The 27,483-nt window shown below is 39.4% G+C and overlaps 1 protein-coding gene across 1 annotated transcript in view; it reads left to right on the top strand.

Moving 5' to 3' along the window:
- The window catches only part of LOC143482365 (uncharacterized), a 49,880-nt gene that overhangs the window by 9,976 nt on the left and 12,421 nt on the right, over window positions 1-27,483 (top strand). The window contains exons 8-15 of the mRNA XM_076980710.1: window positions 7,343-7,519; window positions 9,893-10,069; window positions 12,607-12,783; window positions 21,718-21,902; window positions 22,026-22,055; window positions 22,183-24,052; window positions 25,561-25,731; window positions 26,763-26,936. Of these exons, the coding sequence (XP_076836825.1) occupies window positions 7,343-7,519; window positions 9,893-10,069; window positions 12,607-12,783; window positions 21,718-21,902; window positions 22,026-22,055; window positions 22,183-24,052; window positions 25,561-25,731; window positions 26,763-26,936 (2,961 nt within the window). The remainder of the gene's footprint in view (window positions 1-7,342; window positions 7,520-9,892; window positions 10,070-12,606; window positions 12,784-21,717; window positions 21,903-22,025; window positions 22,056-22,182; window positions 24,053-25,560; window positions 25,732-26,762; window positions 26,937-27,483) is intronic.

Raw genomic sequence — 27,483 nt, 5'->3', positions numbered from 1 at the left:
GGTAAGAGCTAGCTGATCATAGTACTGGGACCACAGGTGTCACTTTGGCTGGTGCATTATCTATTCAGATAGACCAGGGATGTCAAAGTCAAATGCACCGAGGGCCAAAAAACCAAATTTGCTACAAGCCGAGGGCCGGACTGGTTCAATGTTTATTAAAACATATTGAAATGATTGCACATAGCCTATTGAACCAAGACCTAACACAGTGTATATTATTTAATGCTTAAATGAATAAAGCAATATTTTCTTATGGATCTGTCAGTAATTTCAAGTGAAAACATTTTTCAACAAGCAAACAGATAAAAACAAACTTCCTTCAAAGAAAACATGTTCTGTACGGTACATTAAATGAATAGGCTAAAGTAATAAAGATTTGAAAGTGCTAGAATTTAGGCTAAAGTTATTGAAAATGCTTGAAATTGTAACTACTTCGTTTCACAACAAATATCTATCTGACTGAACAGTTAACAAATACGAGCCTCTTGTAATTCCAGGACGAAACATGAGAGAACGTGAAGACGTTAAGATTGGGCGTTTTGACAATAAACAATCATTAAATAATGTGAATAAAAAGCGAATTATTTTGAATCATTTCGAATAGATGTATAAATATTTAACTTAATTACTTTTAACGTGCTGTTGCGCGCAAAGTTACAAAATTCGAGAGGTGCACGACCTCGCGAATCGACAGCGCACGACGCCCTCGCCCACGGGCGGAGCCACTGTGATTACGTCATTTTCGCCGAGCGGACCCTTATGGTGTGATTTTTGTTTCAATAGTTCCACAAAAGCAAAAGTAAATCCAAGAGCAGAAAGTATAAGTTATGAATGCAAAACAGAAAAAAATATATCAAAAGTATATATATTTTATATAATTGGTTATTTGAAACTTATTTTCGTTTGCATTTTGACAAGTTTTTGGTTCCATTGTTTTTGTTTTTTTGGATTTTCCCAGTAAGGTCTTTTGCTTCTGGAATCTCTCTTTGCTTCTGCTTCGTTTTTTGCTTCTGACTTTTGGAACACATTTCACGTGTGGGAGGGTCTTAGATGAAGGCGTTCCTCTGCAATTTCCATTGGTCACTGATTCCGGACTGACACAGAGCTCTGAGACCGCCTCTGGGACCAAGCCACGCCCACCCCACCAGCTTCCTAGCGTTTTCAAACATGGCGGAACGCGGTGGTTCTGTTTCACAGTAGCATGTAAACTAAGTTTTACCATAAAAGTTTATACAAAGGTTATAATTAATTGCTAAATGGTCTGTAGATATTGCAAATGTACACTGTATAATAACTACATTAAGCATGGCAGTTAATATTTAGCACACTTCACCAGCGCGAGCTTTTTAAAATTTTAGTGAACTGGATGGAGAGAACATTGATGTGTGGAAGAAATATGAGTATTTGCAATATCTGGTATGGCGACAGGTGACGGCACGGGGATACGGCGACGGACGGGGGGTGGGGGGCAGCTGGTGTACGAGAGGTGATGCCAAATATAGTAAAATCCATAATAGTAAAAAATACCAAAATTAAAGCCAAATACCAAAATTAAAGCAATACTGAAAAGTGGCCACCCTATATACAACCAGCTTTGTTCACTCACACTGTTTTTCAGTGTTCTGCAGGTACCACACACAAACACACAACACATGCATCTTGTGCTGTCCATATTTTATTAAGAAGTGAACAATATTCATTGAACCATTGAACATAGAGAACCTAAACATAATACATGTCAGACATGACATTCAGACACTGTCCGACTCAGAGATAAAAACAAAAAGATTTTAACTTGGAGGGGTGGGAGTAAGAAGAGTAGTCCATTGAAACGCCGAGTGCGGATTAGTTTCCTTCTCACTTTAGACCCGCGGGGACGCTAGCGAATGATCCAGGAGGAGCGAGTAACTAGTCGCTACTATTGCAAGTAGCAAAACGGTGACAGAAGCTACAGCAGCGATTACATTTAAAATAATTTGAAGGCTAGCTTTAAACACGCTCTTCCCTGTTGACTTCTCTCACGGTAATGTCGCGCTGAAAAATATTGACCTGTCTTGTCAATATATGGAGCCAGATCTGTAAACGAGAAGCCGCTTTCGCCATTCCAGATGGCTTAGTCAAAACCATTACATCTTAATGAACCAATAAATAACATCAGCGGCAAAAATGAGTGTAAAAAATACCAGGGTTCATCATTTAAAACTACAAAAAAATCTTGTTTCTTATTTTACTATCTACCTATTTTTCATAGGAGTTTGTTTTACCGCAAAATATGAAAACCTCAAAAATGGCGAATTTCGCCGCAAGGTGACAGATTTTCATGCCTGCATCCAGTTCACTAAAATTTTAAAAAGCTCGCGCTGGTGAAGTATGCTAAATATTAACTGCCATGCTTAATGTAGTTATTATACAGTGTACATTTGCAATATCTACAGACCATTTAGCAATTAATTATAACCTTTGTATAAACTTTTATGGTAAAACTTAGTTTACATGCTACTGTGAAACAGAACCACCGCGTTCCGCCATGTTTGAAAACGCTAGGAAGCTGGTGGGGTGGGCGTGGCTTGGTCCCAGAGGCGGTCTCAGAGCTCTGTGTCAGTCCGGAATCAGTGACCAATGGAGATTGCAGAGGAACGCCTTCATCTAAGACCCTCCCACACGTGAAATGTGTTCCAAAAGTCAGAAGCAAAAAACGAAGCAGAAGCAAAGAGAGATTCCAGAAGCAAAAGACCTTACTGGGAAAATCCAAAAAAACAAAAACAATGGAACCAAAAACTTGTCAAAATGCAAACGAAAATAAGTTTCAAATAACCAATTATATAAAAAATATATACTTTTGATATATTTTTTTCTGTTTTGCATTCATAACATATACTTTCTGCTCTTGGATTTACTTTTGCTTTTGTGGAACTATTGAAACAAAAATCACTCCATAGACCCTCGCCGCTTGTGTCCGCTGCAGTGACTTCGCGGGCTACCGTTGCATTGTGGGGAATGCAGTGTTTGTGCGTGCAAAACACCAGAGAGCGGCTGAGGCCTGCGGGCCGGTTCTAATAGTAATTAAATATCATCCAGGGGTCCATAGATAATCAATCCAGATCCGGCCCGCGGGCCTTGACTTTGACATATGTGAGATAGACGAAGCCATGATACTGATTGTGTACTTTTGGGAGGGGGCGGTGGAGTTTGTGTGTGTGTGCTGGGTTGTGTGTACATGTGTGAGACATTATTGTGTGTGTGTGTGTATGTGTCAGTTGAGCTGTACATGTGAGTTTTTCTCCTCTCTGCAGATTGTCTGGCTGCAGTATTGGCAAGGAAGGCCGTGCTGCTTTGGTGTCAGCTCTGAGGTCAAACCCCTCATCACACCTGAGAGAACTGAATCTGAACCGCAGTAAACCAGGAGACTCAGGAGTGAAGCAGCTCTCTGCTTTGCTAGTGGATCCACACTGTAAACTGGAGAAACTAGAGTGAGTTACTGACTTTCTGCTTCTTTACCCAAACACAGGAGGTGCTAGTTGGATTTCTTAACTCCACCCCAACACACACACACACATTACTGCATCTATCTTGAATACACACAACATACTGCATGTGTTCCTGTGCATGTGATGACTTGTACATATGGAGTTTTTCTCCTTCTCTCTGCAGGTTGTCTGACTGCAATATTAGAGAGGAAGGCTGTGCTGCTCTGTGTTCAGCTCTGAGGTCAAACCCCTCATCACACCTGAGAGAGCTGAATCTAAATGACAATAAACCAGGAGACTCAGGAGTGAAGCAGCTCTCTGCTCTACTGGAGGATCCACACTGTAAACTGGAGAAACTAGAGTGAGTTACTGACTTACGGACTCTCTTTATACACACACACTCACACACACTCTTAAATACATCTCTTACATACACAAACATCACCATACTTCTTTTGTGCACACACAGACATACAAAATTATTTCATACACACATTATCTATACGTCTCTGTCATGCACTACGTCTCACACATTACATCTGTATCTCTCTCCATCTCTCTCTATCCCTCACACACACTCTCACAACATTACATGTCTGTAAAATTGTTTTCTTAATAACAAAAGCTTTGTAAATGAATGTGTGTGTGTGTGTGTGTGTGTGTGTGTGTGTGTGTGTGTGTGTGTGTGTGTGTGTGTGTGCATGCATAATATGCATTTGTGTATTGGAACATACAAACCCATGCCTGCACAATATGTTTAGTGCATGCTGATTTGTGTGTGTGTGTGTGTGTGTGTGTGCACATATGTGTGGGAGAAACATTTTGCATTTGTGTTGAGATATTGTGCGTGTATTTGTGTGTGTGTGTGTGTGTGTGTGTGTGTGTGTGTTGATCTGTAAGTGTGAGGAGTTTTATACTTCTCTTTGCAGGCTAGAATGCTGCAGTATTCCAGAGGAAGGTTGTGCTGCTCTGTGTTCAGCTCTGAAATCAAACCCCTCATCACACCTGAGAGAGCTGAATCTAAACTACAATAAACTAGGAGACTCAGGAGTGAAGCAGCTCTCTACTCTACTGGAGGATCCACACTGTAAACTGGAGAAACTAGAGTGAGTTACTGACCTACTGACTCTTTATACAAACACATTAACAGGTGATATCCTTCTCTCTGTCTCTTTATCTTTAACGTCGTAAGATTATGTCAGATTACACTCAGTTTACTTACTCATACTTGAAAAGGTCCTGGTCAATTCAAACACAGTCTCCTACAAACACAATGTTTGTCTCCTACAAACATTACTAACTTTCTGACTCACACACTGACTATACTTGTCTCTTTCACACACACACACACACACACACACACACAATTCTGACTGAACTCACATTCAGTCTCTCTAACACACAGTAATTCTCTCACACAAACATTATCACTCTTTCTTATGACATTATAACTATTTTCACTTTCCCACAAATGAACATTAATACTGTACATTTTTCTAACCTATAGACATGCACAAACTGATGTTCTCTCTCTCTGTCACACACACTATCAATATATTCTCAAATACACACATTACCTCTATATCACTCTACACTCATTTAAACACACTCACAATAACAATAGTATGTCTGTTATATGCAAGATTGCTTTATAATCATACAAAGGTTTCTAAATGTGGGTTAGTGAGTGTATGTACATCAGTGGCGTGCACAGACATTTTGGGGGGCAAGTGCTCGGGGGGGGGCACTTTTTAGCGCACGTGGAACACTTCATTATAAAAAAAATTACAAGCACATGTTGAATGAAATTTGACTTTTATTTGTATCATTCTCTAATCGTGAGTTTTCAATGGAAAAAAAGTCACACCGCCAACTGATAAAATCCATATCCAATATTAACTATATACAGTCATGTCCTTCAGTTAACTTCTGTTTACCCTCCACTGTCTGCAGGCCTTGTTGCATATATTTTGCAATTAGTAAATCAATATAGGCCTACAATTAAGACAGTAAAAAGACCAAAAAGTACGAGAAGGAGTTATAGGCTACTGAGTGTTGTCATTACATGAATGCAGATGGGCATTTTTCACAGTTAATGGGGAACTTCCAGTTTCTTCTTTCACAAACGAATGTGTTAATTTATGTTGCCTAAAAAAACCTATACAACAGAAGACGTTCAGCTTAACACACAGATTTGCAATTTCTACCTTAATTATTTGTATGTGGTCGTCCTCATGTTATCTATCATTGATTTGGGATAGAGCGACTAGTTTATCAGGTGACCAGTCGGCTAAAAATGCTTAGTAGTTTGGTGCTGTATGAGACATTTTACAACACAACAAAATGATTTCACGTTGGGCTTAGTGGGCAAACGGTACGATTTTACTTGATGTGTATGTGACCCGGCTGGTGGGGACGGGAGAAGAAGTCTATCTGTGACCGTGTGTGCTGTGCTGAAGACGCTTCCTTCCACTCGCTGAACTGAACTGCTGCTGCAGCGCATCTGGTGTTAAAGGAAGAGAGAGGTCGGGTGTGTGCGAGGTGGTGACCCATTTCAGGGCATCGCTCAGGTTTTCAAAAGATAATTTCAAACCGACCTCAGTAAAATAATAATAATAATTATTATTAAAAACCGAAGTTTCAAAAGGGCACTTTCGTTGATAAAGGGCAGAGTTGGCACACACCTGATGTCTATGTGTGCACGCAGCCCCGTCGACAGGAGGGGACAACCGGGTCTGTTGTCCCGGGCCCCAGGGCCAGGGGGGCCCATCAAAGAGCCCAGCAATTTATTTTTTATTTAAAGTCTATAATTTTAAATAATCTTGAAATCTTTCATTAATATAAAATTCTGTACTCAAAATAAGCTCAATGGCTAAAATATATGTTTTTTTTACCTATCTGCATATTTTCCATTAAGTGCATAATGGAACAACAGCGGGAAATACAGTAGTGGATAGTTAAAGTAAATACAGAAATCTGGAGCGCAGAAAAGAAAGGAAAACATTTACCTGACGAATTTTAAAGTTGCACTGTGTTCCAGGTTTGAAAAGTGCTGGAATTTAGGCTAAAGTACTTGAAAATGTTTGAAATTGTAACTACTTCGTTTCACAACAAATAGCTGTCTGACTGAACAGTTCTCGTGAAGACGTTAAGATTGGGCGTTTTGAAAATAAACATCCATCAAATACTGTGATAAAAAGCGAATTATTTCGAATCATTTCGATTATATGTATAAATATTTAACTTAATTAAGTTTAACGTGCTGGAAAATATTGAACTGGACCTTGAAAGTGACGTACAAGTGCTTGAATTCCACCTTATAAAGGTGTATGAACCCTGCAAACATGACTTTGTTCATTGCGCTGAGGCGCGGCGCGCGCGAAGTTACAAAATTCGAGAGGTGCACGATCTCGCGAATCAACAGCGCGTGAGGCCCTCGCGCACGGGCGGTGCGACTGCGATTACTTTCGCGCGAACCCTCCCGCCGCTCGCAACGCGTCAAGTATAAACCAGTCAGCTGTCAGAAACAGCTTTGATGTGTGGCTATATTATATACTATATGACCTAAGTCAAGGATTGTCTGCTACAGAGGAAATTCAAATGACGTGCGCGGGGGGGGGGGGGCACATGAAACTTTCTTGTCCCGGGCCCCAGCAAGACTGTCAACGGGCCTGTGTGCACGCCACTGATGTACATGTGTGTGTGTGTGTGCAATGTGCATATTTGTTGGTGCGAGCATGCTTGCATCATTGCATGTTTCTGCATGCACATATGTGTGGTAGAGACATCTTGTGTGTGTATGCTTGCATGCAGATTTGTGCGACAGATATTTGAGTTGTTACTACTGTGGTTACTTTTCCACCTTATCTCTTCAGGATTGAATGCTGTGGTATTAGAGAGGAAGGCTGTGCTACCCTGTGTTCAGCTCTGAGATCAAACCCCTCATCACACCTGAGAGAGCTGAATCTGAACCAAAATGACCCAGGAGACTCAGGAGTGAAGCAGCTCTCTGCTCTACTGGAGGATCAACACTGTAAACTGGAGAAACTAGAGTGAGTTTGTGGTGACAGAGACCATCACCCCCTGAAAGAGAGAGGGTGATAGGGATTGTCACTTGGGGCTAAATGGGTGCACTGGCTACTGTGCTCTTTGGTCTGGTTGTCAAGAGTGTATTGAATTTAGGACCTGTATTTGAGACCCAAGTGTCCTCTGTGTAGCAAGGTTGATTGATTATGAATAATTATAAGGGGCACCACCCTGAAGTTTCATTTTATATAACTGGAATAGATTAAATGATTATATATCAGTCTCATTACCGAGTCTGCGCAGTGACTCAATACCACTGGTTGAAATATATTTACCACAGTAATTTATTTAATGAACAAATGCGATTTTATTGATTGATAGATCTCAACAGTATAACGTTATAATGCTTACGACGCATTAGGACGAAAACTGGCGTGTCATACATCTGTGCTAAAATTAGATGAAATCTAGGTCTGAAATGTAAGCTAAGAACTGGCTAAAATGTATGTATCATGCTACCTTGGTCAGAGATGTTAGTCCTATAGTGAGTATAGATGATAATAGCAGCAAACCAGACTGGCATCAAAGTGACATGATGAATGAAGGCACCTGACTCAGGGCGAGAATCTCCCAGGCTCGGTTGGCTGTCTATTGGTGCTGGCAGGAATACGAGGATTTTTGAGGTCCAAAATTAACCCACACGTACTTTCCGAGGTTGTATCAAGCACTCACAGTGACTCAGCTGTTTGGTGAAGCTGAACGGGTCTGATCCCGACCGCTGTGCAAATGGTTGAGTAATCCAGGCCTTCGAGAACTTGGACAGGTGTGCTTGCTCACCAGTATTTATGAGCTACTGTAGAATTTGTATTAATTTCTGTCGAAGACTTAACTAATTCTAACTCTACAAATGAACACAGGATGCAAGATAACTTAGCGACACGCATTAGAGCAAATTATGTGAGTTTAATAAAACTCACGGGCTAAACAAATGTTAGGCTTTACTTAATATACATAAATACTTAATTCTTGGATTCCCTTGCGGTTTACGTTTTCGTGGAAATCCAGACACACTTCTTGTACAGATGTTTTGGCTGTTTTGGAAGGGAGGGACTAGCGGGCATATTTATGAATCTTCAAAGTTTAAGGCATTTCCCTCTTGTTGGAAACAAAAGCCATGCAACAACTAATACACAGAAGCATGGCAAAGACAGAAAAAGTTAAATAGCATATCAGCATACACAGGATATTGTACTTTTCCTGCAGGTACATCATTTAGGAATAAAGAAGAATTATCTTGTCAGGATATAAGGCATTTCAATAGTTTTCACTCTTCCAAAGCCATTTATGACTTAACAGGCTTCCTTAACTCACCTTACTGGAGCTGAGGAGGTAACTTAATAGTAACAATTAATATATGTACATTATACTAATGAGAATAAAAAAGATGTGATATTAGATTCATAAGTGAATAAAATGGTAAACGGGAAATATGATCAATAATATATATGCATTAATATGGAACACACAGTTCACATAATCATTTCAATAATAATGAAACAGGATTTACTCTTTATGTTCAAACATCAGTCCTGATAGCACAGTGTAGAATTGTCTAGTTATGTTCCAGAAACTGAATATTGCTGGCTCCATGATCAAGTAATCCTGTATTGTTTTCTCTCTGTTATAATTTATTCTTTTTATTATTAGAGTTTATCTAAGTTTGTTGTCTTTGTAATGGTCTTGAAGAGCTGCTTCCTCTAACAGGGGTTAGAATCCAGTACCTATCCCAGAATATAGAGTTATAAGAATCATGGTCAATTCTGGCATTCTTGGATATAGGTCTGTTTGCATATTTCAAAGGCGATGCTTTGTGCTTAGGAATGCACGAGATAAACAACAGAGGCCATAAATGGGGCCCTCTGCCCTGGTGCAAGCCATAATTCCTCAGACTAGGTCCTGGTGAGTCTGATAAGATGGGTTTCCTCAGTCCTGGGGATGTGAACTTTGGGTCCCCAGCAGAGGGGCTGAAAGAAAACATTTCTTAGCAATTCTCACTTCATACTGCAGCAACCTTAAAAAACCAGAGATGGTTAGTTTCAAACTCTATGAAGGAATGTGCTTCCTGTGATTTTGATGATAGACCCTCAGACCAAGAAATTGGAAAAATCTTCTGCTTCCTTCACTCTACATCTTTCTGGGTTACTGTCTCTCTCTCTCTCTCTCTCACACACACACACACACACACACAATCACTACTGTATATTTTTCTCAGACAAACTTTCACAATACTACATGGTTTTTGTAATGTGTGTTGTGAAGCTTTGTAAATGTCAGCTGGTAATTGTGTGTGTATGTTTCTGTATCTTGAGCTGTATTCGTTTTTCTCCTTCTCTCTGCAGACTGTCTAATTGCAGTATTAGAGAGGAAGGCTGTGCTGCTCTGTCTTCGGCTCTGAGGTCAAACCCCTCATCACATCTGAGAGAGCTGAATCTGAACCACAATAAACCAGGAGACTCAGGAGTGAAGCAACTCTCTGCTCTACTGGAGAGTCCACACTGTAAACTGAAGAAACTCGAGTCAGTTACTTACTATCTGTTTACACACACACACACACACACACACACACACACACACACACACACACACACACACACACACACACACACAAACTGCTAGTCACATTTCTTAAAGTAGCCTCATAAAATCAGAGGTGGACATTTCAGGTTCAGAAAGTAAATCTCCTTCCCAGGATTTTACTCCAGCTTGCTGGATTTTCTAATTAGTGCAATCCAGGTAAAATTAGTGGAATCAACACAATCCAGGAAGCCTGAGCAAAATCCTGATGAGGATTTTTAGTTTCTGAAACTGGAATGTCCACCTTTGCATAAAATTACCTATGACATTGTAGAAGTTTAGATGGCATTAAATTTACCAGACAGCATAAGAGTAAAATTTATATTCAATCAATCAATCAAATTTTATTTATATAGCGCTTTTTACAACAGTTGTTGTCACAAAGCAGCTTTACAAGTGCCGAGTCCTAGCCCCCAGTGAGCAAGCCAAGGGCGACAGTGGCAAGGAAAAACTCCCTAGTTTTTTTGTATGATGAAGAAACCTTGAGAGGAACCAAGACTCAGGGGGGGAACCCATCCTCCTCTGGCCGACACCGGTCACCATGACAACAACCACAATTTAAACAGAAAGAAATAAAGAAAAGGAAAAGATGTAATAATGTCCATCATGGTGTAGGCTCATCCGGTCAGGCAGTAGGTGGCTGGCACTGGATGGATGAACTTTTCAAATATGTGATTCCTATGCAGATATAGGCATAATTGCTGGGCAACAGCTTTTTCTATGATCTTAGATATAAATGATGTGTTCGAAATGGGTCTATAATTAGATAGGACAGTCGGATCAAGATTTGGTTTCTTGATCAGAGGTTTAATAACTGCTAATTTACATGATTTGGGCATGTGACCTATTGTAATGGATGAGTTAACCATAGTTAAAAGAGGTTCAGTTACAGCTGGTAATACCTCTTTTAATAACTTTGAGGGAACTGAGTCTAGTGTGCAGGTAGTACAATTTAAGGAAGAAATTATTTTCTCTAATTCTGATTGTGGGAGTGGATAAAAAGCATCAAGTTTTTCTCCCGGTATGTAATTTAAATCAATTTCAACCAAACCAAATGACATACCAGTTGTATTGCTAATAAAAGGTTTTATATTTTGTCTAATATTCTCAATTTTATTATCAAAGAACTCTATAAATACATTACTAGTGAGGTTTACTGGAATCTGAGGTTCTGCGCCTGCTTGATTTTTTGTAAGTTTAGAAATAGTATTAAAAAGAAATCTAGGATTGTTTTTATTTTTCTCTATCAGTGAGGCTAAGTATGCTGAGCGTGCTTTAGTGAGTGCCCGTTTGTAGTCAATAATGCTATCCTTCCAGGCACAGTGGAATACTTCCAATTTAGTAGATCGCCATTTACGCTCTAATTTACGTGCTATTTGTTTTAAGTTTCTAGTTTGGTCAGTGTACCATGGGGCGAGCTTTTTGGATCTAGCCTTTTTATATTTTAGTGGAGCTACTATATCTAGAGCTGATCTGCAGGTATTCTCTAAGCAGTCAGTTAGACTATCTAACTCTCCTGGATCGGATGGCGAGTGGGCTAAAGCAGTTAAATCAGGGATGGTTTCAGTAAACTGTTGCTGTTGATGAATTTATCGAGCGCTTTATACACTGCCGATGAGACGGGCGGGTATTTATGTTAAGGTGAATATCGAATTGGACTGAATAGTGATCAGAGATTGCTACGGTTTGCGGAAGTATATTATATTATCTACGTCGATACCCAGCGTTAATATTAAATCTAGGGTATGATTTCGATAATGTGTAGGTCCTATTACGTTTTGTATAATGGCGACTGAGTTCAATATAGAAGTAAAAGCCCTTGTCAGTGGATCCTCCGCATTAAATATGATAGAACAGAAGTTCCAACTACTTGTAATCTTATCAAATAAAAATGTTATGGCCAGTTTTACTGGTTTCATATTAACACAACACAGTGTTAACAAATGGGGAGACATTGTGTCAACAACTGGCTACCGGGCTACTGGCTACCGGTGTGTGATTATGATGTTAACATGTTGTGTACATATTATGTTACCTCTCTAACAAAAGGGGTGACTTTGGGTTAGCCACTGGTTACCTGTGTACAATTAGCATACTATCTTTACTAACACATTAAAGTATATTAACATGATATTATCTATCTAACAAAACAAAAGGTAGATAAGACATACTGGCTAATTGGGATTAATCATAAATTAATAATCATAAAATTATTTAAACAACAGCGGGGTTGAGGACCTGTGTGTGGGTGTTACTGTTGACATGTACTTACAGCTGATTTGAAATTGACTTGGAGGTCATTGGCAAAATTCTGCAAGCTAATTTCAAAATACAAACTAACTAAACAAACAAATGGTCAAAGAAAAAAAATATCTTAACTTTGTAGAGATTTTCTTGTCATACTGGGACTGAGTGTAGAAAAAAAAACTGGTTGTCCACAAGAGAGCAATCAGCCTCTCAACTCTTGTTTTCTCTGCAGGTTGTGTAAGTGTGGTATTACAGAGGAAGGCTGTGCTGTTCTGTGTTCAGCTCTGAGGTCAAACCCCTCATCACACCTGAAAGAGCTGAATCTGATCCACAATAAACCAGGAGACACAGGAGTGAAGCAGCTCTCTGCTCTACTGGAGGATCCACACTGTAAACTGGAGAAACTTCAGTGAGTTACTGATTTACACACCCACACACATCCTCAATATATTTCTATAGGTAAGGTACAGTAAGACAATGCAAATTGATTTATATAGCACCTTTGACAAAGGCAATTCAAAGTGCTTCACTTTGTGATAAGCTTTTCCTAATGTTACCTCGGAAAGGTCTTTAACAAGAAGTAAAAATAAAAAGAAGTAAAATGTTACGAAGTTCTTAAGATTACTATAATGGTGACTTAAATGATTTTATGAGACTGCGGTCAGAGTCTATAGGAACGGCTAGGTTACTAGCGGTCATGGTTACTAGCAGTCGTGGTTACTAGCGGCAGGGTTGCCAACTTTCACACATTGAGCGTGAGACACACGCATTTGACTGTCTTCACACGCTCTCACGCCACACTTACAATTTGTCATGCCAGAAAAAAAATCTAGTTTATTTACCTCTGATCCACATCTATGATTCAATGAGTTACTAGTTTGCTCCGGGCGCCAACCACTGGCGATCGATCGATTGCGATATAATACTTAATTTGTGTCCATTTTACACCCCGCCCGGTAACAATTTACATTCACCGCCACCTCCTCCCCCCCAGTCAACAATTTACACACACCACCCCCTCCAGGTTCAAATCTCACTAAGTGATCTTGAAAAGTTGGCAACCCTGCTAGCGGTCATGGTTACTAGTGGTCGTGGTAACTAGCTGTCATGTCTGGTTCTGCCTCTCCTCTGTGAGGCATGTATTTGTTTTGTTCTCCGTGTGTTCTCCTGTTGTTTGTAACTCCGCCCCCTTGTCATTGTTTCTAACTGTGTTTTGTTTGGTTCCTTGTTTAGTCTGTATATTTAAGTCCTGTGTTTGGTCTTTTGCTTTATTGGTTATTGTAAGTACTGTGTGTTCTCTGTCCTGCTCGTGGTTTGCTCATTCATGTCTTTGTTTCTCCTTGGCTTACATGTCTCCCTGGTACAATGTGTTAGTATTTTCTGTTAGTGTAACTGGTTCATATGGTTAGTTTTGTTTGGTTGGTCTGTCTCGTGTTTGTGTATAAGTCTGTTAGTTTTGTTAATAAATCTTTCAATGATCTGCACTTGCATCCAGCTTCCACCACTGATCTGTTACACAGGCTGTTTAGATTTGAGGGATTTTGAATCCATGTAGGCACAGCCTCTGCACCGTTGGTTCTGGAGTTCTGTTAAGGCCCATGTATCAAAGAACACACAATAATGATCTGACAAATCTACGTGTAACAGACTGATATGTTGAGACCTTTTGCAATAATGAAACCCGGTTTTAATGGGTATGGCCAATGTTTGCTGAAAAACAGAGAACTTGACAGTACAACTCTTAGAAAGTTTGTGTTCAGTTTGTGTAATTGTGTGTGTTGTGTGCCTAGGGCATGGAGTGATAGAGAGGAGTATGCAACCGCAGAGTAGAGCAAGGTTTATTATGGGCGAATCCTTTATCAATAAAGGTCCATGGTCGTAACGGGATAACCGGCAGACACAGAACAATAACCAACGTGGATATACATGAATTAAACTAAGCAAATACCAGAAAGATCAAAGACAACTAGAAATAAATACAAAACTAGAGAAGATGCAACTAAACAAAGCTTGAGACGAGGCAACACATTAAACATGAATACTAAACACAGAAGGAGTTTGGACTAGAACAAACAGAACAATATCACACAGAGCAATTCCAGAAATCCTGACAGAAAATTATCAGCAACATGTGAGATGAAACTCAAAACTAAACTAGAAAACAAACTGGACACAATAATCCAAGGCAGAGAAACAAATGACCAGGGCGGAGCAGGCAGGGAATACACTAAACCAAAACAACGAAATGACACGGAGGAAGAGCTAAACATGAATGACAGGTAGGGGCGGAGCCAAATGTGACAGTTTGAATGTGTTTGTGAGAGGGAGAGAGGAAACTTACAGGTGCTGGTCTTAGAATATCATGAAAGTTTATTTATTTCAGTAAGTCCATTAACATGTTTTAACTTGTATATTATACTCATTACACAGACTGATATGTTTTAACTGTTTATTTATTTTAATTTGATGATTATAACTGACAACTACCGAAAACCCCAAATATTAGTATCCCAGAAAATTAACTCAAAACACCAGCAAAGGCCTCTCAAAGGTCTGTCAGTCTAGTTCTGTAGGCTACACAATCATGGGGAAAACTGCTGACTTGACAGTTGTCCAAAAGACAACCACTGACACGTTATACAAGCAGGGCAAGACACAAAAAGTCATTGCTAAAGAGGCTGGCTGTTCACAGAGCTCTGTGTCCTAGCACATTAATAGAGAGGTGAAGGGTAAGAAAAGATGTGGTAAAAAAAAGTGTACAAGCAATAGGGATAACCATACCCTGGAGAGGACTGTGAAACAAAACCTTGGAATATCAGTCTGTGTGTACTGAATGAGTATAATATACAAGTTTCACTTTTTGAATGGAATCACTGTTACATCCCTCAGTCTATGCACTGAGGGAGAAACATGATAATAAATAATGCAGACAATTCGTACGCCACAGGTGGACCGACTTGACAGATAACCAAGGGGCGGAGCCAAACCTGCAAAACACCACACAACCCACAAACGACCACGCAGGGTCATAACATACTGAAATAAACTTTTTTTTATTTTAGGACCAGCACCTGTATATTTACATGGTTCCAAACTTCAATAGAGTCTTAATAACATGCACTGAGTGAGACTGAGACAATTCATGCAGGGACAGTCGTGTGTGTATTTGTAAGTATAAGCATATGAGATGGTGTTTTAGCTGAATTTGTTTGTGTTTAGAGTCTGATTTCTGTCATTAGTGAGTGTCTGGTGATTCTGTTGTGTTTTCTGTCTTACAGCATCATAGCAACTGACCTGGACTGAGTATCTCACACAGAGAAGAGAATGAGCAAACACCACACACACATACATATGATTGAAAAATTGCACTGCATATACACCGTACCAGAGAAAATGAAGTTATGCGTAATGTAGTAATTTGTGCCCATGTGATTCAGCCTGTGATTTACTGTATGACAGCACATTTATCTTGAAGATCAATAGACGTGTCTATTCACAAAGCAGAAAAGTTTTATCAGTTGCACACAATTATTTATTGTAAGCAGTATATAATTAAACTTCATGAAAGATGGACAGATATTTTTTGGAGAACAAATCAGTGGTTTAAAGATCATACATGTCAAATTGTGTTTTTTTTTTTCAAAAAACAGTGAATTATTCATTGTTTGCTTCTACATCTAATACACATGTAAAATAGGTAATTATGTACCATGACTAAATTCCAAGTGTCTCTTTTGTAGATTCATTATGTAGATGTGTTCATCAAACCAACTAGACCAGAATTACAGGACTTACCAACACGCACACACATCAGACAGATATAAAGATATAACAGACAAAAACCTTACAGACGAAAAACACTAACTAGAAATTCAACAAAACAGTAAATATGACAAACATCTATTTTGACTGAAGCATAAGAGACGCGCCAGAGGGATAAACAGCGCATGCATGTGCAAACATATAATAATACAATGACCAATAACACAACACAGGACTTAAATGCACAGACAAACCAATAACCCAACGAGACACACCTGAACACCATGACGAGGGGGCGGAGTACAGGGGTGGGACATGAAACCAGACAAAATAAGGAATTTCAAAATCTAAGCACATAAAGAGGAAACCAGGAAATAAATCAAACCAAGAGGGGTTGCTGTGGGAACCATGACACTTGGTTTGCCTGTGTGTATTTAAAGCCAGTGAGCAACATTATATATAACTGTATTTGTGTGCATTCTTTACATTTTCTTTCAGTTTTTGCATCTATTGAGTTTTGATTTTCATTCTAACAACTCAACACACTTCTTATGTTGGTTGGGCAATGCAGTGCTTGGTCTGAACTGAAAGCGCACTACGACCACGGATGTAATTTGGGAGGCATTGTTCCCCTGCTGTTTTTACGGTTAAAAACACATATTTAAATAGCGACGAATCAAGCGCTAGGACCACGCAGAAAACGACCGCTCCGAGTTCTCACGCTGAACACCGTCAACACTATCTGCTGATAGTAGCTACTGCTGGTGATGAATTACTAACTGTAACGTACTGGGAGGAGGCGGACATGTGCGATAGAGGGCAGGTGTTATTCATAGGAAGGAAACATTCCACCTCATCAACCTCTTTTAAGCGAAGCGTGCCAACACGTAGGCATTATGACAGGAAAAACTTACAGAGAAGTTAATACAGGAAAAGCTACAAGATCGGGAAACGAGAACGCTGGCAGCTAAACTAAAATATAGATAAACACGCACATAAAGGGAATACAATAAACAACACGACCAGGATGAAGAGTCTACGTAGAGCAGGCTACAACTAGACAGACTTGTCAGACCAAACAGGAGAAACTAAAGCAGAAACCTTTACCAAAAACATGCGATAAACTCGGCAAAGCAACAAGGAAGTCCGGAGGTACGATTTTGACTCGCAAAACAGCAGGTGGGGTCGTAGCCAGACGTGACACTACTAATATGATTATAAAAGATAGTATCTGCTATTTATCAGTAATGTACCTCGTCCGATCTTTAACGAGGGAGAGGAAGTCGAGAGAGCATGTGACTTTTTTTTTTACCACAATGACACTGACGAATCAATACAAACACCTACAGTATGTGACAATACAAAAAGGGACAATGGAGCGAAAAACACTAAGGTTTACTTACTAAAATACTAACAATTCAGGTGATATTGATAACTGAAGGAACGCCAGTAACAACAGTGGGAACAAATACACAACAAAACACGTGTAGCCGACTCAGCCGACCGTGCGTGCCAAGGGCGCCTATAGGTGTGTTACAATTACGAGGCTGAAGTTGGTTACTTATTCGCAGTTTGAGATTCGTTTGGTTACTTATTCGCAGCTCCGTATTCGGCGGCTGAAGTTGGTTACTTATTCAAAAAGGTTATATAAACAAGGTACAATAAAGGTACATTAATAAACATTAGGCTAAAAACAGGTTCCTCATACATATAGGAAGTAGTTGTGTATGATTCAATTGAGTTTTGCCTGGCCCAAGACCTTACAGGCATACAGCAGGCCTCTGAACTTGCCCCTCTGAACCATTTCACCTGTGCGCTTAACTACTCAATATGCCATGTTTGCAGTTAGATTTGACACATAAAATAATTCTGGGCCAGGCTAAAAACAGGTTCCTCATACATATAGGAACTAGTTATGTATGATGCATTTGAGTTTTGCCTGGCCCAAGTAGGGTTGCAGCGGTAACCGGTTTCACGGTATACCACGGTATTAAAATACACGGTTATCATACCGTGTGCGTTTGCTTATTACCGGTAAAAAGCAAGCCAGCGGAGAAACTAACCCGCGCATGCGCAACTCCGCTCTGGTTCAGCTACTCAGCACAGCGGTGAGAATGGCAGAAAGCGTATCAGACTTTACAATTTTTTTAACAAAAAAAAGCTAAACTAAAGTCAGCGGCGAAAATGACGTAATCGCGGTGGCTCCGCCCGTGCGCGAGGGTCTCACGCGCTGTCGATTCGCGAGGTCGTGCACCTCTCGAATTTTGTAACTTTGCGCGCGCCGCGACTCAGCGCAATGAACAAAGTCATGTTTGCAGGATTCATACACCTTTACAAGGTGGAATTAAAGCACTTGTACGTAACTTTAAAGGTCCGTTTCAATATCTCCCAGCACCTTAAACTTAATAAAGTTAAATATTTATACATATACTCGAAATAATTCGCTTTTTCATCACATTATTTAATGGTTGTTTATTTTCAAAACGCCCAATCTTAACGTCTTCACGTTTTCTCATGTTTCATCCTGGAATTACAAGAGGCTCGTATTTGTTAACGTAATACGAGAGAACTGTGCGAAGTCGCGCTACGGTCACTAGTGAAAAGAATAAACCTAGCTTTTTATGGTCCTTGCTTTCACTGGATGTGAAAGACGCCATTAATTTACATGCGTTCATTTTCAAATTCTAACGTGCCTGTTTTTCATATGTTAAAACCAGACTCGGTGTGAAAGCCTTAAAATAGAAATCTCTATTGTGAGGGTCATGTCAGAAATAAATCATCTCTTTCTGCAGTATCTGGTTATATTCTAACTTGGCAGTACAACGGACGTTTACAACAGTTGTTGATCAGACACTGACCCAGGCTGAGTTTATCAGATATTAAATAATTTAAACTTAAATAATTGTACTGAAATCCATGATTTAGGTTTCTCTAATTTTGCAGTATTTATATAAACATGTTTACAGCTTATTTTTTTTTAAAGGAGGCATTTTGTATACAATAGTTCCAGGTTTCTACAATAAATAGTTAATTGAACAAAAAAAACTTGTTGTAATTTCTTTAAGGGTCAGTGTATCTTTTAATAATATACAAACTAACTGTGATACCGTGATAACCGTGATACCGCGGTATTTTCTGAGACGGTTATCATACCGTGAAAATTTCATACCGTTGCAACCCTAGGCCCAAGACATTACAGGCATACAGCAGGCCTCTGAACTTGAACCTGTGAACCATTTCACCTGTGTGCTTAACTTCTCAATATGTCATGTTTCCAGTTAGATTTGAGGCATAAAATGATTCTGGGCCAGGCCAAAAACAGGTTCCTCATACATATAGGAACTACTTGTGTATGATACAATTGAGTTTTGTCTGGCCCAAGACATTACAGGCATACAGCAGGCCTCTGAACTTGGCCATATGACCCATTTCACCTGTGTGCTTAACTACTCAATATGTCATGTTTCCAGTTAGATTTGAGGCATAAAATGATTCTGGGCCAGGCTAAAATCAGGTTCCTCATACATATAGGAAGTAGTTGTGTATGATTCAATTGAGTTTTGCCTGGCCCAAGACCTTACAGGCATACAGCAGGCCTCTGAACTTGCCCCTCTGAACCATTTCACCTGTGCACTTAACTACTCAATATGCCATGTTTGCAGTTAGATTTGACACATAAAATGATTCTGGGCCAGGCTAAAAATAGGTTCCTCATACATAAAGGAACTAGTTATGTATGATACAATTGAGTTTTGCCTGGCCCAAGACATTACAGGCATACAGCAGGCCTCTGAACTTGGCCCTGTGAACCATTTCACCTGTGTGCTTAACTACTCAATATGCCATGTTTGCAGTTAGATTTGACACATAAAATAATTCTGGGCCAGGCCAAAATCAGGTTCCTCATACATATGGGAACTAGTTATGTATGATACAATTGAGTTTTGCCTGGCCCAAAACATTACAGGCATACAGCAGGCCTCTGAACTTGGCCCTGTGAACCATTTCACCTGTGTGCTTAACTACTCAATATGCCATGTTTGCAGTTAGATTTGAGGCATAAAATGATTCTGGGCCAGGCCAAAATCAGGTTGCTCATACATATAGGAACTAGTTATGTATGATGCATGTGTTATTTGTCGGGCCCGACGCCTTATAGGCATACAGCACACCTCTGAAATTGCCCCTCTGAACCATTTCAGTGCGCTCTCTGTGCACTTAACTACTCAATATGCCGTGTTTCCAGTTAGATTTAAGGTATACAATGATGTTGGATCAGGCTAAAATCAGGTTCCTCTCTTAGGGAGTGACCTGTTCTTCATGATGCATTAGTTATTTCTCTGGCCCACCATCAATAAGGCTTTCAATAATCCTCTGAAATTGCCCCTTTAAAATGCGTTCATCTGCCCACTGCTCAATATGCCATGTTGTGTGCTGGTATTTCTTCTTCCGATTATTTGTGTTCTAGAACAGCATTACTGTGTTTTTAGTTTTCAAATCTAAGAATATGTTTCCTTACGTTAGAAATGTTGACGAATTCAATCATCATGTACAAACTGCATACAATTGAAACGACTTGAAATAGAAACCATTTTACAAATGAAATGCTTTCATTATATTTTTATTTTTTACATTCACAAAATCAGTATGGGAAACAATAACCTCTTAAATGTCTGCTCCTACGCTCGTTTAATGTAACGTTTAATCTATCGCTTTTAAACAAAGTGCGCAGCAAACACGCATCGTGAACATAACCTTTTTGAATAAGTAACCAACTTCTGCCGCCGAATACGGAGCTGCGAATAAGTAACCAAACGAATCTCAAACTGCGAATAAGTAACCAACTTCAGCCTCGTGTTACAATTAGCATCTAAAGTTCTCTATGGTATTATATATTCTAGTTTATGGTTAGTTAAAGTTCATGGCATTACATTTTATACAAATTAAAATAGGAAAATATATTAAATGAATGTTATTGTAATGTTGCAGTAAGGATAAATGATGAAAACCGTAAAGAATAATGTATTTTAGGCTGGTTTATTTGGGAGCATCAGAAGTTAGTTGGTAGTTGCTAGCAACACACAGCAGATAATGGTGGACCTGACTACCCAGAGCCCTCCAATAGCCTCTCAAATTGGTGTTGGTTTGTCATTTGTATATACTATTTATTTTATAAATAAATATAAAAAGATAAATAATGAGTGTTCCGTGATGAGTTGTGTTTATTTGCATGTTTTGTCCTTTATTTCCCCAATGCCTCAAATGTAAATGTAGTTGCATCCTCCTTCATGCAGAAATCATGTAATTTCTAGCAATGTTGTTGACTGGACATAGTTATCAATTTAAAACTGCTTAAAATTAATTCAAAATCAGGGTTTCAGTAATGAAGAGAGAGAGAGAGAGAGAGATAAAATAAAATATGCAAAGCAAGTAATATTTGTTTTCATCTATACCGTTTCATATGGTCCCAGGCTAGCTGATATATCAAATATGTTGATATGCCACACGTCATGTGGATGGATCATCTTGGGAAGGGAAATTATCATGAAATTTGGTTTCTTTATCAGAATCTCGGGTGAACATCGCTGATTGAGAAGATGGCTGCACCAGCCAGGATGTGCATCCATTCCACCTCACCTGCTGAAGAACCTTCGGTTCATACCATAACGGCTAATGATAAAAGTTCTGTAACTGCTGCCACATTCTCTACAAGCACATTCAATGCTCCAGTTAATTTGAACTTCTACTCAGACACAGACCATACAGGTATGTAATCGGACATAGTATTGATACAAGTATGATTTATGCCATGACTCAGATTAAATCTACACAGAATCTATGTCATGTGATGCCTTGTGTGACAGCTAATTCTGTCTACCTTCCTTACAGAACAGAAGTCAGTCTTTGACCATGAATATGGTAAATATTGAGTGTTATGAGTGTATTGAATGTTTTCAAAGTAATTTTGAGATTGTCTTGTAGTTATATGATAGATTGCAACCATATTTTGTTGTAAATAAAGTGTTTTCTTCTCTTAATTTTCTAGTAAAAAGTGTTTTAGTGAAACATAAAACCAGACTGAGGAAGAAGTTCAAATTCATTTATGAGGGTGATTCTAAAATTGAGCACAAAACTCTCTTCAATGAGATCTATACAGGACTCTTCATCACAGAGAGACAGTCCAGAAGGGAGAAGGAATGCAAACATGAGATGCAACAAATGGAGAGAACGTCCAGCACACAGTCCAAACACTATACTCCTATTCACTGCAATGATATTTTCACTGAAAATTCAAAATTGAAACTAAATACAGTTTTGAAGGAGGAAGTTGAAGGTGAGGGTGAGGAAGAGCAAGACATCAGAACTGTTCTGACCAAAGGCATTGCAGGGATTGGAAAAACTGTCTCTGTGCAGAAGTTCATTGTGGATTGGGCAGAAGGGAAAGCCAACCAGCACATAGACCTCGTGCTTGTGATGCCTTTTCGTGAGCTGAATGTGGTGGATGCAGAAAAGTTCAGTCTGTGTGATCTCATCTGCATTTTCAACCCTGAACTTAAAGTTCTACATACTGATATGTATGAAGAATTTAAAATTGTATTTATTCTTGATGGTCTAGATGAATTTTATACTCCCATGAATTTCCACCAAAAACTGGTGTCAGAAATTACTGAATTATCTACAGTTGACACACTTGTAACAAACCTAATCAAGGGACTACTACTGCCTTCTTCTCACATCTGGATAACCTCTCGACCAGCCGCAGCTGATCAGATCCCGTCACGGTACATCAACCGTTTAACAGAAATTCAAGGATTCAGTGACCTACAGAAGGAGGAATACTTCAGGAAGAAAATTGCTGATGAAGATCAAGCAAACAAAATCATCTCACACATTAAAACAGCGCAGAGTCTCTATATGATGTGCCACATACCAGTTTTCTGTTGGATTACAGCAACTCTTCTTCAGCAGATCCTCAATGAAGACAGTTCAGAAATCCCCAAAACACTGACTGAAATGTACACACACTTCTTGTTCATTCAGACAAGGATTAAGAACCAGAAGTACGACACGAAGGAAGTTAATGATCCCAAACATCTGATGAGGTTAAACAAAGACATGATTCTCAAACTAGCTGAGCTGGCTTTCAAACAGCTTATTAAGGGCAAAGTTATATTCAGTGAAAAGGATCTGAAAGAATGTGGCATTGATGTCACTGAAGCCTCGGTGTATTCTGGGATTTGCACTGAAATCTTTAAGGAGGAGTCTGTGCTTTATCAAAGGAAGGTCTACTGCTTTGTGCATCTGAGCTTTCAGGAGTTCCTTGCTGCGGTTCATGTGTTGAACTGCTATTTAAACCAGAACATGGAAGCACTGCAGTTTTTCATGCGCGATGAGTCAAATGGTGTGGGTAGTTCTGAGGGTGCGCCACTGGCTACAATTTCACTTCATGAGCTGCTGAAGAGAGCAGTAAATAAAGCCTTACACAGTGAGAATGGACACTTGGATCTTTTCCTCCGCTTCCTTCTGGGCATCTCATTGGAGACCAATCAGAAATATCTCCACGGACTCCTGACGGTAGAAAACAACACTTCAAAGAGCGTCAAGATGACCATCCGTTATATACAGAATCAAATCACAGGTGATGAAGATTTTGAAAGAAGGAGAGCTCCAAATATGAATCCAGACAGTTCCATTAATCTGTACCTCTGCCTGACCGAAATGAATGACCAGTCTCTTCGTATACAGAAATATGTAGAATCAAATAAAGTTCTCTCGCCTGCACATTGCTCAGCAGTAGCATATATGCTACAGATGTCGGAGAATGTGCTGGATGTGTTGGACCTGAAGATGTACAACACGTCAGTAGAGGGTTATAGGAGACTGGTTCCAGCTTTGAGCAACTGCAGAAAGGCTCTGTGAGTATTTGGTCTAAAGATTATTTAAGCAATATTGTAATATAAAGTAAGAAACTGTATATAATATTATATATGTATTATTAGTGGTGTCAATTCCAGGTTCATAGATTAAAAGTCCTCACCAGGATTTTGCTCAAACTTGCTAGATTTTCTAATTAGCAATCCAGGTAAAATTAGTGCAATCAACACAATCCAGGAAGCCTGAGCAAAATCCTGGTGAGGACTTTAATTTATATTAGTGGATATTAGTGTTCTTTTAGTCTTGATCAAGACTAAGACTAAGAGCCAGGTGTTAATAGTGAGGTGATTGTGATTGGGGGAGTGTGCCGGACTGAAGTGGGTGTATGTGTCTGTGAGTCAGTGCGCACATGCACCCTCTGGTGGCCGGCTTGCCGTGACGCATATACTCTTATAAGTCTTAAAATGTGTGTTCATACCCTTCACTGATCATCAGAGACTAACAAGCAGAGCCGGAGTGGCTAATCGGGAGATTCGGGAGGATTCCCGATGGGCCGGCTCATGTCAATCTCTAGTTTGGGCCGATTGGGAGGAAAAAAATATTTTGGGCCCTGCTAACAAGCCATACCAGACTTTACATTTCCGCCCTGTTATAATCAAAAATAATTGCCCCAGGGGCATTCAGTCCTTGTGCAGTGAAGGTCAGGCATGTGAAAGCAGAGGCAGTTTTATTTAAAGGGTGGGAAATTCTGTTTAATTAGTCAACTAAAACAAATCGTACATTTGTTGAGTAAATTAGTATTTTCCTGTCCATTAAAAAAAAATCCCATATCTCCTATTTCCAGTTATGCAGCTTATTATATGTACTTTTGATTGTCTTGAGATGCCCAGGAATGTAGGATGTAATACTAAATACTTTTAATGTATTTTGTATCGTTACAGAGTGAGCCAGACTTCGAGGCATAGGCAGCATGCAGAACTTAAGTTTATTACAACAGGCTAATGCGCATTAGTACTAGACATTTAAACATACACACGTCACAAATCCAAAACAACAAGGGCAAGACTTGCACTTTAAGTACACAGTGGGCAACAAGCAACAAGTGCAATACATGATTAAATGATGAGGGATAACTAAGACAGATAACACGAGCACACATACACACTATACGTCACACACGGAAATAAACACATACATAGATGTAGATAAACGCTAGCCAGACACTAAGACACGCACAAAGGGAGGAGGCAGAGGCTGTACCATGACACCTTTCAGTGTGTGTGTGTGTATGTGTGTATGTGTGTGTGTGTGTGTGTGTGTGTGTGTGTGTGTGTGTGTGTGTGTGTGTGTGTGTGTGTCTGTGTGTGTGTTGTATCCTATGAATAACTAAGAATAACTAAATTCCTAAGAATAACTAAATCACATAAATAAAAGGCTATTTATTTAAGAACGTTTCAATGTTTACATTTTTATTTTATATTTATATTCATTTTCATTTATAAAATGAAAAATATTCGCTATAAATGCAAATTCTTAATTTACTTTTTAGATTGGGCGGTTGTCTGACTGAGCAGTCCTGTGGGACTGTGGCTTCTCTACTACAATTACAAAACTCACCTCTCAAAGAATTAGACATTAGTAGAAACCACTTGCAGGATTCAGGAGTGAAATTACTATCTGATGGGCTGAGCAGTTCATACTGTAAACTGGAGCTATTAAGGTCAGTATGTCCTTAGGCTTTTTGTTGGTTGTTGATTAGCAATGCATGATTTGTAGGTTTACTTATTAGGCCATCATGACAATTGTTTCTAGTTCCACTACTGCAACATATCCTGAACTCTGTGCAAGTCTCATTGTCCTGATTGTTCTCTTTCAAAAATCATCAAATTTTTAGTTTAAACTTCTTTCTTTGTTAATTTACAAATAGTTAAGACCTAGTTGAGACCTATCAGATTTGAGCTTTGTGATGGGCAGGGGTGCGAATGAAAAAGGAAGCAATCATGCCAAGTCTCAGGGAAAAATGAGGGTTTATATATGTATAATGTAATATTATTATAATAATAATATATTATTATGTATTAATATTATGTATAACGTGCGCAAACCAAAAACTCATGACACAATCCGATATAATAACCAGTAGTCAACTGGTACAAAGACAAAACATATATAGACAGACAAACGACCGACAGATGAGGCTGGTCATAGGACCCGCCCACCTGAGGGACGAACACAACACAACAAAACAACAAGACAAGACTCCACTGCAGGGGTGCTCATTACGTCGATCGCGATCGACCGGTCGATCGCGAAGGAACTGTCGGTCGATCGCGAAGGAATGTGCGTAGATCGCGTCACATAAAATAGTAGTAGATGAATCGCACATCTGCACTGACGGTTGTATTTTGATTGACATTCACGGCAGCCAATCTGCAATCCACTCAACAAATTACGTTCGCCACCCCCCCCCCCCCCCCCCCCCCCCCCCCCCCCGCTCAACATATTATGTTCGCCACCCCACCCCACCCCCCCCCCCCCGCTCAACAAATTACGTTCGCCGCCACCCCGGTAGATCTTTCTGACTGGGTCATCTTATAAGTAGCTCGCAAGCTGAAAACAGTGGGCACCCCTGCTCCACTGTATATGGAGGCAACCAGTAGGTTGGTAGGTATCCATGTTAATACATATACAAAATACAACATTTCTGTTGTTCTCTTATTTTCTTTTATTCTGTTTTTTTTCAATGTCTAGGCTTCTTGGTTGTAATCTCACTGAGAAATCCTGTGAAAATATGGCTACAGCATTACTGTCAGCAAGTACAACACTGAAAGAACTGGACCTTAGTTACAATGACCTGAAGGACTCTGGAATAAGTCTGCTGTCTGCTGGACTAAGGAATTCACATTGTAAATTGGAGATATTGAGGTTAGTATTTCTGATTAACACCTAGACAACTATATTGGTATATCAGCTTGAAAATATCAGTGTACACTTAACAAAGTAATAATGCCCATTATGCAGATGTGAGTATTATTCCATCCAATTTCCCTTGACATGCTGAACCTTATAGCTCTAGATATACAGTACTGTTCAAACATTAATATAAAATAATACAGTTCTATTACATAACAGTACTATAGCTGTATTACCTACATATTGCTTAAGTTATTTATTAATAATAATAATAATAATGATAATAATAGTTTACATTTATATAGCACCTTTCACAAACCCAAGGACGCTTAACATCACATTTATGAGGGGACACACACTTAGGAAGAGTAAAGAGAGGTAAAGAGGAAATTTTTAAGTTGGTTTTTGAAAGAAGACAGAGTAGAACTGTTACGAAGAGATTGAGAGATTTCCAGAGTTTTGGGGCAGCAGTACTGAAAGATCTAATGACCATGGAAGCAAGATTAGTGCGTGGACCAATCAGAACAATGGATTGAGAGGATCTAAGGGTGTGATGAGT

Source organism: Brachyhypopomus gauderio, chromosome 18 (assembly GCF_052324685.1).
Source record: "Brachyhypopomus gauderio isolate BG-103 chromosome 18, BGAUD_0.2, whole genome shotgun sequence".
In the NCBI taxonomy this organism is placed as follows: domain Eukaryota; kingdom Metazoa; phylum Chordata; class Actinopteri; order Gymnotiformes; family Hypopomidae; genus Brachyhypopomus; species Brachyhypopomus gauderio.
The sequence above is the reverse complement of the archived record's forward strand: the minus strand, read 5'-3'. Positions and strand labels throughout refer to the sequence as shown.